Genomic DNA, 18,610 nt, shown 5'->3' with positions numbered 1-18,610 from the left:
ACGTGGTGCCTCCCAACGTTTGCTGAGCTGACTCGAGCCCCAGCTATGGAGGAGCTATCCACAGGTGGCCAGCGGAATCCCGAAATCCCTGCAGCCATCTTCATCCGGTTCAGTTGTACCGATGCGGGCTAAAAGATCCGATTGACAGTTACACGGGATATCACTATGGCCCGGGACCCAGATAATCTTAATTGTAAAATAATTCGATGCAATCGCAAGCGAGGTCAGGCACTCCCAGACCACCTGCGATCGCACTGTAGTTGAGCTCAAGGCCTTGATAGCCCTTTGGCAAAGAGAGTAGAAGTTAAATTCCCTAACCGTGGTAGCACTGGATAGCATTTCATCCACCGCATCCTTAATCGCAGAAACTTCCGCTTGGAATACACTGAAGTGATCAGCCAACTTAAACCTGCGGCTTACATTTAGCTCTTGACAAAAGACCCCCCACCAACATTTCCGTCCAGCTTCGACCCATCCGTGAACAATTAAACGGTCCCATGCCCCAGATAATTTCTCTTCCCCACTCCTCTCTCGGTGGAATGACTGGGGTGAAGGTTGTATAGGGAGCAGTTATCGGAATACGAGTTCTATCCGGGATAAAGTCGAAACTGGTAAGAAGCCTAGAGTGTCCGAAGTCAGAAAGCCCATAGCCCATACCACGAAGCCTGACCTTACCGCGGCCGCCCTTTCCCGCGATATCTACTGGATATACGTTCAGCATGACGTTCAGTGCCAAGGTAGGTGTTGTTATGAGAGCGCCACTGATACCGATCAGCGCCGTCCGTTGCACTGACATTACCATTTTGGAGGTGCTCGCCGTGTCCAGTGCTTTCCACCAGACCAGCACCCCATATAGCAGAATCGGTTTGACCACCATCTCATAAAGCCAGTGTACTACTCCTGGCGCGAGTCCCCATTTTTTCCGATAGCCTCTCTGCAGCAGTACAAGGCAACGGCGGCCTTCCTGGCCCGATCTTCCACATTGGGTTTCCAGGACAGTTTCTTGTCCAAAACAATCCCCAACTATTTAACCCTATCAGAAAGTACCAACGGTACCCTCCAATCGAGGGAGTTCTGAAATCGGGCATCTTACATCTCCTTGTAAAAAGAACCAATTCCGTTTTTCCCGGGTTGACCGCCAATCCACATAATTCAGCCCACCTAGCCACAGTATCAAGGTAGCCCTGCAGAAATCGCGCAGGGTGCCCAGAAATTTTCCTCTGACTAGGATACGAGGTCATCTGCATAGGCAACCACCCGACAACCATTGGCTTCCAGCTCCACAAGAAGCTCGTTGACTACCACAACCCAGAGTAGAGGAGATAGGACACCCCACTGTGGAGTACACCTTCCTCTTAATTATGGCCCCTCGCCACTCTGCTGTGATAATTCTGCCGCATAGAAGTTTGCCAATAAATTCAATCAGAGCCGCCTCGACTCCTAAACCCACCAGAGCTCTTTCGATTGCCACCGGTAAGACATTGTTCAAAGCCCCCTAGATGTCTAGAAAGGAACCCAGAGCATACTCTTTGTTTCTAGGGAACCGTCTATTTGCTTTACAATCGAATGGAGAGTCGTTTCCGTCGATCTGCCCTTGCAGTACGCATGCTGTGAAGCCGGCAGTAACCCCCGAAGTATCCTTTCCCGTAGGTATAGGTCAGTCAACCGCTCAAACGTCTTAAGAAGAAACGACGACAGACTGATTGGCCTGAAGTCCTTAGTTGATACATAAGAGCTTCTTCCGGCCTTCGGAATGAAGATACAATGGTCTAAAATTAAATATGGAGAAAAAAATATCCCCCAAAACAGCACCATTTGTTGTGGTGAGGCTATCTAGGCGGCCCTTTATAGGGAAGGCTACGTTCAACAGTCAGATTCCGAGAAAAAAGTTGGGATTATCTTGGCTCTTGTATAATAGCATATTCTCAACTTTTTTCCTTGGAACTATGTCGTGGCACTCCCCTGTTAGGGCTTGATATATTCTTGATTTTAGTAGGTTAAGACAAGTTCTGCGTCATCAAGTCAGCTTTTAAATAATTATTTGGCCGATCTGGGTCGCAGCCATTATACCTGATTAGTATAGTCTAGATAGTCTATAAATAATAACTTTTATTTTTTTCAGACGCATCCTCCTCCAATGAAGCTGTGCACCTGCAACAACGCCTCAAAAGTCTTAGCACTGAGTTAGTCACCCTGCGCAATCGTTTGCATGTCGGTCAGGGACAGAATAATAATAACAATAACAACAACAATAATATTAATAACAATGTAACGACAGTGTCAAATATACAGCAGCACCAACACCAACACCAGCAACAACAACATGGTGCCAACACAGCTGCTCTAACCGGCCTTAATTTGAATGCGTCCACGCCGAATTTACACAGCTCAACGCAACAGCATCACAACAACAACAACACTACAACAAACTGCAGTAATAGCACTTTGCAACAGCATCAACAGCAACAACATCAACAACAACAACAACAGCAGTCATTACATTTATCGCACCCAACATTAATTCCCACACTAGGCTATAATTGCAACAGCAACAACACTCTACACAAATCTTCTGGTAATAGCAATAGTAATAACTGCAACAACAACAACAGCAACAATGCATCCTTAACGTCATGCAATAACGCTAATAATAACAACAACAACACATTCCAGCATATTAACAATAATAACACGAAGGTGAGTAATCGTTGCCGTTGACACGATCATACATTTTGCTTGAACATACAGTTATGCGCAGAAGAGTAGCACATTAGAAACACAAACCATTTATATTTATTTGGGGCTTAACCGTCTAGTCGATTTTTTCAGTTTCCCATCAAGTCACGCCATTTCTCCTTGTTTTTCTATACTTGACGGCAGTTGTGAGATCAAAATATTTCCCACATGTCCCTCCTAGCTTAACTGAGAGCAATACCTTTTGGACTAATGCGTCTTCATCCATTCAGAAAATGCCTAGGCAGCGTAGCCTTCGGACTTTTATTCATTGCACTAATCTTATATCTGCAAAGAGCTAATAAAGCTCTCATTACAACTCCTTCGATACTCGTCGTCGTTAAGCCTCACCGACAGGGACATACATCTTTCAAAGAAATTTTCTCTACCAACTTCCATGATTCTAATATATACATCAGGACAGGTATGATAATTACCTTTTTGATTTCTAAGCTGACATTGTTTTTTCTACCGTTCAAACTCGTTACCAAATATACGAGTCGTTAAGAGTTTCGTACTTTGTCTCGGTCACGGCAAACAAAACTTTTTGTCTTTTATCCAAGCCTGAGAAAATAGAACGTATGGCGTATTTGTTAAAACCAATATTATCTATATCAGTATTCTGCCCGGATCTCAGTGTCAGCCGGAAATTTACGCCGTCTGATCTCTGGCGGAAGTTGTCCTATTAAGGACGCGCTGCATAGGATGCTAGTTTTCGTTTTACCAGTTAAAGGGCTGTCTGTCATCGGTTCACCTCACACACAGTAGCATCGAACTACTTTTAATATATAAATTTTAATAAATAATCGGGATGTCAGGGCATAAGAATGTAAATGGAAATATTTCAGGCTGATCGTTTGGCCATAGAAGGCACTTGCGAAGTAGTGGTCGTCAGTAAAGACTTCAAGATTGCGCTGGCTACTTCTTCATGTCAGTTAAGAAAGCGCTTGGCTATCAACTTCTTAGAGGTCATCGTGGCCAGTGTTCACTCCAAGCGCTCTGAAGATCTATGGGTGTTTACGTCTTTTGTATGGACGATGCGTAAATAACTCAGTTGGGACGTATTCCACCCTTCAGAGAAAATAACCAAGATCAATACCTTATTCATAAAATTTTCATTTCTATGCTGCGATTCGCTAAATAATTAATAACCAAGCCTTTAGAGAATATGGTAATACAATGGTCCAAAAAGTACGTCCCTTAACTGAGCAGCGGTTTGCCAACCCAACCCAGTTGAGGATATATTGCGATGTCAACTCAAACTTCTATTTCTACGTCCGCATTACTCCATGGCGGATCGGGAAGAACATGCCACCGCTAGTAAACTCAACAGCTCCAGCATAGATCTCCTGAGAACTCTACGGAAAGTTGCTGTACAGTTTTGCATCGGTCAGGAAAGGCAATATTTTTATACTTGTAGCTAAGAATCAGTTATAACTGGGGCACAGCTTTGTACTTGGCAACTGTAAGATAGATATCTAAACTCATTAGCAACGAGTTTAAAATATCAGGGACTTTTTAACTGTCAGAAACTTTTACACCGGCAAGTTTGTTTAAATAGAAGAGCTCCAATCGAAGACACAAGGTCGTAGGCTGATATAACTTATTGTCAAGTAATGCAGTTATTCTGATCGAACTAAGATGCTAAGATAACCAAAGCTTTCTGGGAACTTTAGCAATCCAAATGTCCGTTTCTTTAGCAGCTTGCCACAGTTTAAGTACTTCGTTTCGAAAGGTTTATTTAAAATCGGGGTTGGTCAGATTTAGCAGAATTTAATACGACTTTACAGCACTAATATTGGCATAACCACTACATTATTGAGTCTCCTCGTAGAAGGACTAACCTAACCTAAATCTGTTTAGTGAAAGAACTTTTTTTGGGGGACTACACGGAAATTCTTTTTTCTTTTCTTTGTCTTTTGCCTTTCCATTTATCTTTGTCTTTCCTCCTCTCATACCTCTCCTTTCACTTTCTCTCCCCCCCCCCCCCCCCCTCTCCCTTTGCCTCTTTCTCTTCCACTCCTTTTCCCTATAACTGCCCATATAGCTCTCCCTCTTACAATCTCTGCTCCCTCTCTCATCCCCAAACCCCCATTTTTATGCAGAAGACAATTGGTTATTTTTAAACTCAAGGCATGCTACTTCTCTGCCCATAACTATATTTAAATGATTGCCACATAATTACACATATTAAATTGAATTTTTTTTCTTGCTTTCGCATTAGACACATTTGCACACCTTCAGCCATACATTGACGCATAACGTAACAGCAACAATTTCCGCTGCCAACACTTCCACATTGCCATCGGGTGGAGGCGGAGGTAGTACTGGCATAATTTCCACACGCAATACTTCCATACCACACCCATTACCAACGTCCATACAACAGCAGCAGCAACTCCAGCATCAACACCACCAACAACACACTCAGTTTGGACAGCAGCAACAACATCAAACACATTCGGCGCACACGCTTCCAATGCGCTCCACTGCAGTTGGCCCACATGTCCATCACCTAAGCCATATATCGTCACCCTTCATTCCCATAGCACATAAACAATTGAGTTCCAATCATGGTGGTGGCTTCAGCAACACCGTCGCACCATTCGGTTATAAGAGTACAAATACCGAGCAGCGCAATACGAGCAATCAATTTCTTGTAGGGGGCAATCAGAGTGTTGGCCAAGGTACGCATAACAAGCACAACAACAACAGCAATGGCATTGTTGCACTGAAGCAACCGCGTGAAATTGAGGATTTGATACATTTGCCGGGGCCGTTGACAGAGGATGCGGTAATGCGCACGCTTCAAGCGCGATTTACGGACAATTGCTATTTTGTAAGAAGGACTAACTTAACCTCGCTAAAAAATCAGGCACTAATATCATTCCATCTTTATTTACTTTCCAGACTAATGTTGGCCCCATATTACTTTCTATCAACCCTTATCGCGATGTTGGCAATCCGTTAACGCTTACCTCTACCCGTTCGCTACCATTGGCACCCCAACTGCATCGCATCGTTCAAGAGGCTGTACGTCAACAAACTGAAACTGGTTATCCGCAAGCTATTATACTCTCCGGCACATCGGGTGCTGGCAAGACTCATTGCTCTATGTTATTATTGCGTCAATTGTTTGCTATCGCTGGCGGTGGCCCAGAAACGGATGCCTTCAAACATCTAGCTGCTGCGTTTACGGTGCTGCGCTCCTTGGGTTCTGCTAAAACTACAACGAACTCAGAATCCAGTCGTATTGGTCAATTTATTGAAGTGCAAGTAACAGATGGTGCTTTATACCGTACCAAGATCCATTGTTACTTTTTGGATCAAACGCGCGTCATACGCCCATTGCCGAAAGAGAAGAATTATCATATATTTTATCAAATGCTTGCTGGTCTAAGTCGAGATGAACGTATTAAATTAAACTTGGAAGGCTATTCGCCTGCGAACTTGCGTTATTTGCAAAGTGGCGATATTGCACAAAATGAACAGGAGGATGCGTCACGTTTTCAGGCATGGAAGACGTGTTTGGGTATATTGGGTATACCGTTTTTGGATGTGGTGCGCGTATTGGCTGCTGTTTTGCTGTTGGGTAATGTGCAATTCATTGATGGGCAGGTGAGTTCTTGCAGAATAGTAGCACCTTATATTAATTCGCCTTAATTTAAAGGGAACCAGTGTAAGGTTCGATATACTTGAACTCTTCCAACTGTCTTTGAGAAAAGAGCAGAACTTTTTGAGTAATGGCCAATGTGTTTGGGAAAAATTCTGTAGTGAGATTGAATTGGCATCTACCTCGTAGGCACCTCTGCATTAGGGAGTCCCTAAATCTTCAACTTTACATAGCTGTGTCCTAAATTCCAACTGGCACTGCGGCAATTGCTCTTTGAATGCACTTGCCCGTATGCGCTGACATGCCTACTCAATATTCCGATCATAACATGGCTACTTAATACTTCAACTGGTGAAATAATTCGCCGTTTGGACCAAGCTGCTTGTAATTTGGCTAAGGTTCAACTCGGTAGACGCGCTATAAAAAGGGATGAGTGATACGATAGCTTTATTTCGAAGGCAACGAAAACTTTTCATGTTAAACCGAGTTAAGCTACCTTTCAGAAGTATATTTCACTCCCTAGTCATTAATAGATCACTGGATCCCGAAGAGCAGTGGACTAAGCTGTAATAAGTGGAAAGGGCCTTCGAACAAGTACCTCTTTGATGGATTGGGCACTTCGGCTAGCTAATTTCGAGTTGAGTGCCAATGAGGAGAAGACGTTGATGGTCTTGTTCACAGGGGGGTATACGGTCCTGAGTAGGTCTAGTCCTTAGCTAGGAGGAAGAAAGAAACTTGTACCAAATATTTAGAAATCGTTGTGGACAGTAAGTTCGCGTGGAGCTCAACGTGGAGGAGAGAGTGAAGAGGGCCTCGACGTCACTTTATGCATGTAAAAGAGTGCTAGGGTGTACATGGAGTATATCGCCCACTCTCTCTCGCATTGGATATTTATATTGTAAAGCCCATCTTCTACTATGTAGTTCTTGTTTGGTGTACGGCCACTAAAAATGAACGTACCTCAAAAATTATAGAGAGGCGCTGAAATGGCGGACGAGGCTATACACGTGTATGCCGATGGTTCCAAAGTAATGGAAAGTGCAGGGTCTGCGGTATATTGCGCATATCCGGAAATAAACAAATCCCACAAGCTGGCAGATCACTGTAGTGTTTTTCAGGTGGAAATGGTAGAGCATATTTTGTGCCCCTTCCCGGCGCTCTTAAGCCTAAGACCCCAACTATTAAGAGTTGCACAGGTAATAAATTTAAAAGCAGCAAGTAGCAGTGGTCGTAGTAAGCTTCTAGTACTTGCCAAAAGGACGTAGTTATTTTATAACTAGGTCCTGGTTTCTAATAGGGTTTTTCAGTCTGGTCGTTGAGCAAACTTCTGGTAACATAACTCGGCTTAGTCAGTCTATGTGATGTCCTCATAACCTAACCTAAATAAATAAAAAAAGGAGAAATTGAATTGACGAAGTTTTGGAAAAATGTCCATTGCTTTTTTTCGTTCGCTGCCGTATATTCAATTAAAATCTAAAAATTTACTTTGAATTTCCTACTGGGCTTCATACAAATTTTATTCAGTTACACAACAGTTGTATCACTCTGTGCCTATATTGTGCTTGACTAAAGGTTTGTGTCTATACTGCAAACATTTTTATCCCAATAACAAAACAGCATTTCGCCGCTAAAGCAGGACGTGTGGAGGTGGCGCTATGGTAATGCGATGTGCCAACGAGTTTGTGATCCCAAGTTCAAGTCGCGGTGAGGGCGAGCAAATTTTTCATTGTGATGTTTTATTTGGGTAATTTACGCCTGAATACGATTTTGAATTGTGTATGTTGCGAAATTCAACGACTGAATGAAAAATTAGCTATCTTTTTTTAAATTTAAATAAATAATAGTTCCTATTTGTTAAGTCATATGTATTTTTAAATTTTTATTATTTTTTTTAAATTTATTTTTATCTACTTCACTTTCTCTCCATAGAGCCTTGAAGTGGACGTAAAAGGTGAAGCTGAATTAAACTCTGTAGCAAGTCTATTGGGCGTACCACCCGCCGCACTCTTCCGCGGCCTAACCACACGCACTCACAATGCACGCGGTCAATTAGTAAAATCCGTTTGTGATGCCAATATGTCGAATATGACTCGTGATTGTCTCGCCAAAGCTTTATACTGCCGCACAGTAGCGACCATAGTGCGACGCGCCAATAGTCTCAAACGCTTGGGCTCAACTTTGGGTACGTTGAGCTCTGATTCAAATGAGTCTGTGCACAATCAAGCAGATGTCGCCTCGCAGCATGCCTCTACAATTGGTGGTAATTCGGGTTCGAAATCGATGGCTGCCTTAAATAATGCTGTGCGTCATGCTACGGATGGATTTATTGGTATATTGGATATGTTTGGGTTTGAAGAACCATCACATGCGCAGCTCGAGCATTTGTGTATTAATTTATGTGCTGAGACGATGCAACATTTCTATAATACGCACATCTTCAAGTCTTCGGTGGAATCGTGTCGTGATGAGGGTATTGTATGCGACACTGAAGTGGACTATGTGGATAATGTGCCGTGCATTGATTTGATTTCCTCGTTGCGTACTGGTTTGTTAAGCATGTTGGATGCAGAGTGTTCAATACGCGGCACCGCCGAGAGTTATGTAGCCAAGGTTAAGGTACAACATCGCAACTCAACGCGTTTGGAGACCAAACATTCTGGCGAGCCCTATGATCCGCGCATATTTATGATACGTCATTTTGCCGGACGCGTTGAATATGATACAACCGATTTTTTGGATACAAATCGCGATGTGGTGCGTGATGATTTGGTCGCTGTCTTCTATAAGCATACCTGCAATTTCGGTTTTGCCACACATCTCTTTGGTTCTGAGTTGAAAGCTTTGTATGCCTTACAAAATGTGCCACGCGGTTTGAGTTTTCGCATTTCCCCCACATCACACACAGATCTACTGAATGGCGACGAGCCTGTCTCAACACTAACACAAGACTTTCACACACGCCTGGATAATTTGCTGCGCACTTTGGTACACGCTCGTCCACACTTTGTACGTTGTATACGCAGTAATGCCAACGAGACGGGTGGTTGCTTTGAACGCAAGATGGCCGTGCGTCAAATACGCTCATTACAAGTATTGGAGACCGTCAATTTAATGGCATCTGGTTTTCCGCATCGTATGCGTTTCAAACAATTCAATTCGCGTTATGTTGCATTGTTGGCGCCCTTTCGTCTCCATCGCCGTAGCGAGGATAAAGCAATGGAGGATTGTAATCTTATATTGGAGTATGCAATGCAGAATCCACCTGTGCTGGATGGTTCGGTCACTTTGGCTTGGGCACCTGGTAAGAGGCATGTATTCTTATCAGAAGGTATGCGTCAGCATTTGGAGCATCTGCGCTCTGAGATACGCACCAAAAGTGCTACGCTAATACAGGCCACCTGGCGTGGTTGGCAATGGCGCAAGAAGATGGGCGGTGTAAAGCGTACGCGTGGTAGCGGTGGTCCTCCTACCAATAGTATTATGACATTGTTGCCAACAACTACAACAACAACAAGTGTGTCGAAGTTGAATAAATTGCTGCCCAGTAGTGGCGCGAATTCGCGTAAGTGCTATGAAGCGCTCATGCAAATCGGAATATTAATTGAATTTTTTTCTCTATCCTTATTTTTTTCTTTTCATTTCTGTTATTTTTACCGTAAATGTGCAGTTCCTCGTTTATCAGCTAAGTCATCAAATCTGATGGGCACCGTGACACGTCCTCGTCCACAACCAATTGCCGGCACACCACCACCTGATCCGAATGAGAAATGCGATACAAAGATAATCCAGCAAACTTGTAGTCTTTTCGGTCTAGATTTGGTGAGTAGAGCATTTACATTTTATACTTTCATTTATTGATTTCCACATCCATATTCTTTCATTTCACTGCCTTTTTTAAGTTTGTATCCCAACTAACTAACCAACTAACTAAACCTAAAGTATGAGAGGAGCTAAGGTTCACGCAGTTTAAAGATCTAAAGATTGCCCAAGAAACATTTGGGCTTGAGTAACATTAGAGCTCAAATTGAGAATTAGCATACTCCTCAGACCTCAAGCATTGTTCTCAACAGTGGCTCAACAGCCACTCAACAAAAAGGCCATTGTTTTAGATGGGAAAAATGCAGTGTGTCAAGTTGAAAAAAGCTAGTTCTCAACTTGAACTCAAGTCTGACTCTCTAATTGGACTCAAATGTACGAGTCCAATACTGCAGTATCACCAGATGTTTATTTCCACACGATAAACAGCTGTTGGCTGTGGTGGTGCCACCATTAAGAACATTTCCAGATTCACCTCAACTCGTTATCCAATATGGGATATCAAATGGAGAAATGTGCTGGATATAGATTAGAGAACTATAAAATTCTCAAAATTTCTGTAAGATTAGAAAATAAGTTGAGAATAATGCGGGAGATCAACTCAAGAACTATCAATTTCACAAAGTTTTTTAAAGCTTGGATAGTGATTAGAGAATTATGTTGGATATCAACTTGAGAACTATATATTTCTCGAAGGCTGGAGAAATACCTTTTCGATGTTTCTTGCGTAGTTTGTGCCAGCGGATAATAAATAGGGGTGGTACATCTTTCGCAATATAAGACCAATTTCACTGTATCATAATGTCCGATACGTTGGAACCTACAAGACCCTCTTAGCCCTAACAGTGCCTACTAAGATAACTTCCGCCAGACTCGTGTCAAAGTTTATATTAAGTTCTGGACTAGTTTTTTCGAAGGTCCACCCACTAAAACCGCCGCTCATGAGAACGCTTATAAAACTGTTTTAGGTACTGCTTATCTCATGGTAAATATCTTTTCTTTATGTTATCGCCTTGATATGTATATTGGTAGCTTGAAATGGAGCTCTAGCGCAATGAGCATTAAAGAGTCAAATGTATTGCTCACATCTAATAAAGCTCTATAGGCTTTGTTTTCTGCCACACTGTCCCAGGTACAGCCGTTATTTTGTTCAGCTAAGGCGCCTACTGTGATGCATTGTTTCCTTTTATAGCTGTGGTATGACGTTGCTTCGGAAGGCATTCCGTCATCCCGTAGTGTTCGGTTAAGCTGAAGCCTGGACTACTTCACATATTATCTTCTTCTATATCGTACTATGAGTAATTTCGTATGTATCTGGCTGAGTAAAGCGTATCTGACCTCCACTAGTTCTTCCTTGGTGGCACTGTTTCGGCTTTCTTGACTGCATCTGGTATATTCATTTGGTTCTTAATTCACGCATTTGTTTTAAATGCGCATAAATAGCTTTGTGCATCGATTTTCAGCTATTTTAGTTGTCTAAGCGGGTACTCCGGCAAACCCTTGTACAGCTTTCAGATTACGAAGGACTGTTCTAAGCCCAGACGATGGACTTCGATGCTGCTTTATCTGTCTACACACTGCCACCTATTGTTAAATAATCAAACTATTGAGATCCAGTACAGCTCGCGCTATCCTTCGACGTATTTACGTCGCATTTTACTCGGGTTAGAAGCTAAGAAAAAAATCATGTCAAGGTGTGTCTGTCGTAAGCCGAAATCATCCCCTCGTACTGTTGCTATAACAACAGAGTGTTCCTGTTTTTACAACAACTACAAAAACACTCCTTTCACTGAGTCGGATGAAGCACCGTGTATTTCATGGAAACCATGTCGACATGTGAAAGGGTACCGAAATCTCCAGAGAATGATTTGTTTTCGAAAATTTATCGATAATTATCGTAAAGTTATCGATTATTTCTTTAAAAATTATTGATATTTAATAAAAAATTATCAATTTATTACCGCAATGTTACAAATTCGTCATCGGAGTGTTACCAATTTGTTATCGGTTTATTATCGAAAAGTTATCGCTTTGTTATCAAAAAGTTATCTACTTACTATTGAAAAGTTATCAATTTATCGGATTCAATAAAACAAATACCGTTAAAACTTCAATTTAAAATGAATGAGACGTCTGTAATCCGTCGGTAAGAAGCTCATATGAAACCTATGACTCGTCTTCTTTAAGTTTATAGGCTGTATTTAGAAAAGGTTGCGTTGAAGGCTTCAAGCACACATATCGAACCCAAACTCCTTATACGTGATCACAGCGCAAGCTGAGAAAACTGAAAGAGAATCCTCAGTTTCATCCTTCTGAAGAAAAAAAGGGCAAAGTATGATGTCATATATTCTGATCACAGTTCATACCATGTGAATTGGTTTGCAATCCCTTATACCTTAAAACGTCTGCCATTCCGTTGGCTCAATGATGGAAATACCTCGACAGATTGTCTTCTGTGATTGAATATAACCTGAGTTTAGTTCGCATTCAGTCCCTCGAAGCTTTACAGCTCCGACTGTGAGATACATATATTCTGACTGAGGCTTCAAAAGCCGAAGGTTGAAGAGAGCCGTTGCGTCACAGAGCTCGTTTACTCCCAATTAGTTTCGCTCTCCGAGTCCGACGCATCACTTTTTACGCTTTTGTCTTCCTGGCTTGCGACTCAGTTCAAAGTCTCTCCTCCCAATTATTACAAGATCTTCAGTTGTTCATCTTCAGCGGCCAAATATTAAATATAGGAAAGAAACCGTCCGTCATAGCAGCACCCTTTACAGTTGGAAGGCTATCGTTGCTCTCCGAAGCGGTCCGGTATCGGAAATGCTCCGTTGGAATTCAACTGAATATATCCCATGGCTGCAATCAAGTAATATGTACGGTCTGCATAACGCCCTGTAGGGGGGGGGGGGCATCTGGCCATCGGCACTTCACCACACTCCTGTGAGGCCGAACGGCGTAGACGCAAGCCCCTAAAATATTTACCCACATAGTCGGGCGCTATAGAGTTCGACTAAGCCCTCACACCATCGACAAGGTGCCTACCCTAGTATGGGAGCTGCCCATGTCTAAGGAATAATTTGTAAAGGAAATTATCAAGGAGGCGTAATATGGAGAATACGGCTTCCTCTCTATTGCTTGACGAAGGAACAACGGCAAGAGTCGGGCTTGCACCGAGGCCTTAAGAGCAGTAGCTAAGCCAATTATTCTCTTTGGGATATAGTATATAAGAATTCTCCGGAATCGCTGGGTGGTGTGAGCGGCGATCTTTGTACAGCACCACGTGAGCTTCAACACAGTAAATTTCAACTCTGAACTTTCTCAGTAATAGCATTGATATAATGAAATTCTGTGCTAATTATGCTCACGGAGATTTAGGTTTACCATCATCTGTTTTTGTTTTTTAATACCACAGGTGGGACTCCAACAAGGAGCTCTGTAAAGTCTATTCTTTGTAAAGAATCATTGTAATCTGTGGTATTAGTGTGTCCTAGTACATATATATGTATAATAATAACCAGGCGATGCAATGTTGTTTTAGTCACGTAGGCATAGGGAACTATTTCTAGTCCTGCTAGCCCCCTCTCCTTTCTACTAAATATAAAAACTAATTTCACTTTTTTAGTATTAATTTGCTAAGCTTCTTCCCCTTCTTCCCAGCTCCCTAACCAATCTGTAAGCTAATCGCACGTTCAATAAACTAAACACTCGCGTATAACTACTTTCTTCATCACGTCCCACTCATGCCCCCATTCACTTACTCATTCACTGATTCCCATTATGCTCGTTTGGCCGCAATAAATTTATTGTGCTCGACATCGCACACACATACATTCATACTTTATCATTCATTGTTTGTCAAATGCCTTTCAATTGAATTCTTTTCTTATCTTTTTCGTCGCGTTTGTGTGTTTTTTTACGTTTTATGCTCCTTGCGTTGCCAACGTCAACATAACTGTTCTATAAACTACTTCGATTGTCATATGTCACATGCATAAACACACATATATACAGGAACGTCCACCACCAGTGCCACAATCACGCGCCTACACCATCGCTGGCAGTTTGAAGCTTAGTTATCCACAAAGTCGCATCATGAAAATGAATTTCCCAGAGGATCCATCCATTGTTAATCCAGCCGAACAAATGCAACAACAATTGAAGAAGGGTGAAGCTGTTAACGTTGTGGGCGCTTCGACATGCCGTGGACATTTGATTGTGGAGCATAAAGGTCAGAGTTATCACGTACCATTTCAGTATATGGAGTTGTTGCGTCCAAGTGCTGCTGTAGGCGGCGTGACCAATAATCCCAATAACAACACAAATGTCAACAATAGTGGTAACAATAACAACAATAATAACAATATAGCTAGTAAAACTTGCAGTAATAGCACAGGCAATTTAGCTAACAATTGCAACAACAGCGGCACTACCAATAATAACACTTCGACTGCTGTCAACATTTGAGGTGTTTGAGTGTGTGTGAAGGTGAAGTGCGACAGGTGGCACTTTTGTAACCACAATAACAAATCATAGCCACTTCCGTTGCAAGGGAATTATGTTGGTGGTTTAACGGCACGTATTTCCGTAAATATGCGAAAATAAGATAAATTTTTTTATTCATAAAGACTGTAAATATTTAATTTCATATAAGCAAAATATTCATTATAAAGTTTAAACTTTAAGCTTAAATACAACAAACATTTTATTAAAAAAATATAAAATAATATAAGATATCATAACATAACATAACACAGAACATAATCCAACATAGTATAACATTATATTCTACTTGAAAGAATTGAAGGGTAAAAAAATGTAATATTCGCGCGGCCAATCATATTATACGGGCTTGTATTTGGTTGGCCGGCACTCCAAAAAGAGATGGCATAGCCTGCAGGATCAGCAGTGCTACTTCCTTTAACACCCACAAAGGAAGCTGGAGTGCAGTCCTACACTGTAGCACATCAGATTTAGCCATTCCGACAATCGGAACACGCCTATGGAAGCAGAGAAAGAGGACAGCCCCACTCCGCTGGAAGGACTAGGTGGAAAACGATATAAACTCCCTTGGTGTGACCAGTTGGCGCCATTTGAAAGAGCAAAGAGCGTTTAAACGGTTAAGCGCCAATTATGTAAGTAAGTAGCAATCTAGAGACCGTTTAGAAGACATACGTCAACAAGAATACACTTTACCGACCCAATCTTTATAGAACTTGGTCTTCATTTCTACTTTTAGTCCTGATACCTCAGCTGTCTTCACGATTGAGTCCCAACTTAATGGGATTGAGGGCACGATATATACTCAGAGTGCATTTCATTTACTGTATCAGCCAGCCCAAAGGGGTCGTTTTTAGGCTGTTAACCATGAATCTCACATTCGTGGAAAAATTCTCGTAGTCGAACAGCAATACAAGAGTAAGTGTAGAGTACTGATGGTTGCTAAACAAACTAGCCTATTGGTGTGTTGCCGCATGAGAATCGCAATAAGCGATTTCCGTCAAAAATTTAGAGTATTTGTCTCTTGTTGGAGATATAGAGTGTTAAGTACTTCCTCTGGAGATATTCTTCTCGCGGCAGGGATTGCTTAGATGAGCTTGACAAAGCTTAAATTCTGATACATCATCATTAGTAGGCGCTTACCCGTCTAACTGATTTAGACAGTTTCGTAACTATTCATGCCAGCTATCCCCGTTTCACGATAACTGACGCTGCTTGGGAACACCCAGGAAGGTGAAGACTTCCTCCACCTGCCTCTACCAACTCAGTGTAGGTCTCGCTCTTCCTCTGCTTCAAAACTGCGGTGTCGATAGAAATTCTTTCATGGCTGGAGCGTCTTCGTCCATTCGCATAACATGACCCAGCAAGCGAAGCCTTCGGATTTTTTTTTCTGCCTGCCGCCATGCCCGCGTAAAGCTCATACAGATCATCCTCATCCCTCCTTCTAAATTCGCGGTCGACATTATGGAAAGGACCATAAATCTTCCGGAGAACTTTTCTCTCGAGCATTCTAAGTTCCATCTCAACTTCTCTCGACAACTTCCATGATTCCGCGCAATACATCAGGACAAGTATGATGTGAGCAATGATAGAACGAACGTAAGTTTTTTGTCGATAGAGGGCTTTATAAGAGGGATGAATTGGGTCGGTTCGGTACATATTTAAGGGATAAAGCGCACAAGGACATCCAGTGATATCAAAATGGGCCAGCCAGCTAGTATGCACTTATAATGGTCATAGAATTAGGGGTTGTCTTACTCACAGGAAAAATATATTCGTCTCATCTCCCACACGGTAGGAATGGGAAGATTGACTTGTCATATATCTTAATCTGATTAATGATTCATAAAATAAAAGTGACTTGGCGGCAATTCTGCAAGTAGTATGCATTCCCATATATTTTATGAGAGTAAACACCTAGCCTGACTTTCTAAAACTGATGGCAGGATGCAATCCTCTATGCTCTCATACATAGTGAAATATCCACAAAGCTTCTTACCGTATCTACGTTACCCGAAGGGAGAAAAGCTAGAACTGGCTCCAGTTCCTTGGGTATATTTTCAGAGCCCACTTTGGCATGTTGTCAGCCGTGTTATTCGCAGGAAATCGAGTATGACCTAATACCCACACAAGTCTAAGCGCCACAAATTGAGTGGAATCGATCGTTGTTATCCAAGTGTAATTCCCTAACGTGAGGTGCTGGAACTAGTTGGAAAGAGGTTTAGAGCTTTGCTGCCTTTGCTAGTTGTCAAATATGACAACTGATAAACTTAGTTAGAGCTGGCGTACATATAACTGCCTCATACAGAATAACCTTCCCAAAGATCCTTCCTTCAGCAATTCAGCCCTTAAGCTTGATGTGAGACACAGAGGGACCACTTTGTCCCATAGGAATGCAATATGCTCCGGTGTAGGACTAATCCGACTATATCGGAAATGATTAGCTTGGCCCGTTGAATCCTCGCTTAATATTATCTTTATGTATATTTACATGTGTATGTTCTTTGAACTATGAATGGAGTTACCACTTTACGCTACGTAAATCCCGAACTTGGCAGTCGGAGCTAAAAATCGTCATTACACTATGCTTTTTTTAATTGTTGCCGGCGTTGTATAGAAAACATAGCACAACGTTCAACGTAAAATCAAAACGTAACAAAACATAACAAAACAAATCAAGCCACTACATAGCATAACATAAGATAATATAACATAACAAAATAACACTATATAACTTAGCATAACGTAAAAATATAACATAAGATAAAATAGCATAACATAAGATAAAAAACATGACATAATATAACTTAATATAAAATAACTACATAAAATAACATAACTGACATAATATTATAAAACATAACAAAAGAAATATAACACATAACAAAACATAACACAACATAATTGTGAAAATACATACATTGTCTAATTGTATATATGCTACAAAAAATATAACGCAACGTGCCATAACTTGGCATAAATTATCACACATAACAAAGGCATGAAAAATAACATAGCACATCTAAAGTTCTCATATAATAAGTTCTACATGGTATTACATAACATAACAATAAGATTATACGATATTATTTAGCACACAAAGCATTGTATGGTATGAGGAAAAATGACTAAAAAGCATAATAAGCATAGAAACGTAAACTTATATAGCGACTATTAACAATCAACATAGCATAACATATTTAGCATAAGAAAAACTAATTTTGTCATAACGTAAAATGGCTGCATAATGTGACGCAATACAACATAACGAAAGGGAACATAAATTATTAAATATAACAAACACAACATAACATGACATAGCATAGCACAACATAACATAACATGACATGACATAATATGGCACAACATAATGTGTAAAAAATGAATGCAATTAAATTAATATGAATCACAACATAAATAAATTCCCCAAAAACTTAAATAAAACTCTGAGATAATATAAAGTAAATTATTATAAGCAATCAAGTGTGTGTCTTTTGGCAACATTTGATTATAAATAACGCAACTGTATTTAACTTTTAGCAATTTAAGTATAATTTATTAAGATTTAATATATTTTATTGCGAATTCACTATTTTAATTGAATAAAGTATTTAAGTATTTCAATTAATCATTATTGTGCCAAACATCAATCTCAATACGATCTGTCAATCAACAAACATAACGACAAGTAAACGTCAACTCAATGCATAATTATAATTTTTGTTAATTTTTTTAATTCCATATAAAAATACACAGTTAAAACATGCATAATTACTTGCTTACTTTTAGTTTAAAAAATTTGAATAGCTTGTAAGAAAAAAAATTTAACCCAGTTTTAATATGCAATGCATTTAAATTTTTATTAAATCAATTTTGTGAAAACGATTTGCAAACAAAAATTTTGTGCATTTAAAAATGCACATGTTGAAGTAATTTTATGTGCATTGAAATGTG

The 18,610-nt window shown here is 40.8% G+C and overlaps 1 protein-coding gene across 1 annotated transcript in view; it reads left to right on the top strand.

Annotated features, from left to right (window-relative positions):
* The window catches only part of dachs (unconventional myosin-IXb-like dachs), a 31,702-nt gene extending 15,934 nt beyond the window's left edge, over positions 1-15,768 (top strand). Inside the window, exons 2-7 of the mRNA XM_067764640.1 lie at positions 2,123-2,697; positions 4,958-5,572; positions 5,644-6,351; positions 8,276-9,908; positions 10,014-10,165; positions 14,171-15,768. Of these exons, the coding sequence (XP_067620741.1) occupies positions 2,123-2,697; positions 4,958-5,572; positions 5,644-6,351; positions 8,276-9,908; positions 10,014-10,165; positions 14,171-14,623 (4,136 nt within the window). The 3' untranslated portion in view covers positions 14,624-15,768. The remainder of the gene's footprint in view (positions 1-2,122; positions 2,698-4,957; positions 5,573-5,643; positions 6,352-8,275; positions 9,909-10,013; positions 10,166-14,170) is intronic.
* Positions 15,769-18,610: the final 2,842 nt, after the last annotated feature.

This window comes from Eurosta solidaginis, chromosome 2 (assembly GCF_040869045.1).
Source record: "Eurosta solidaginis isolate ZX-2024a chromosome 2, ASM4086904v1, whole genome shotgun sequence".
NCBI classification, from domain to species: Eukaryota; Metazoa; Arthropoda; class Insecta; order Diptera; family Tephritidae; genus Eurosta; species Eurosta solidaginis.
The sequence above is the reverse complement of the archived record's forward strand: the minus strand, read 5'-3'. Positions and strand labels throughout refer to the sequence as shown.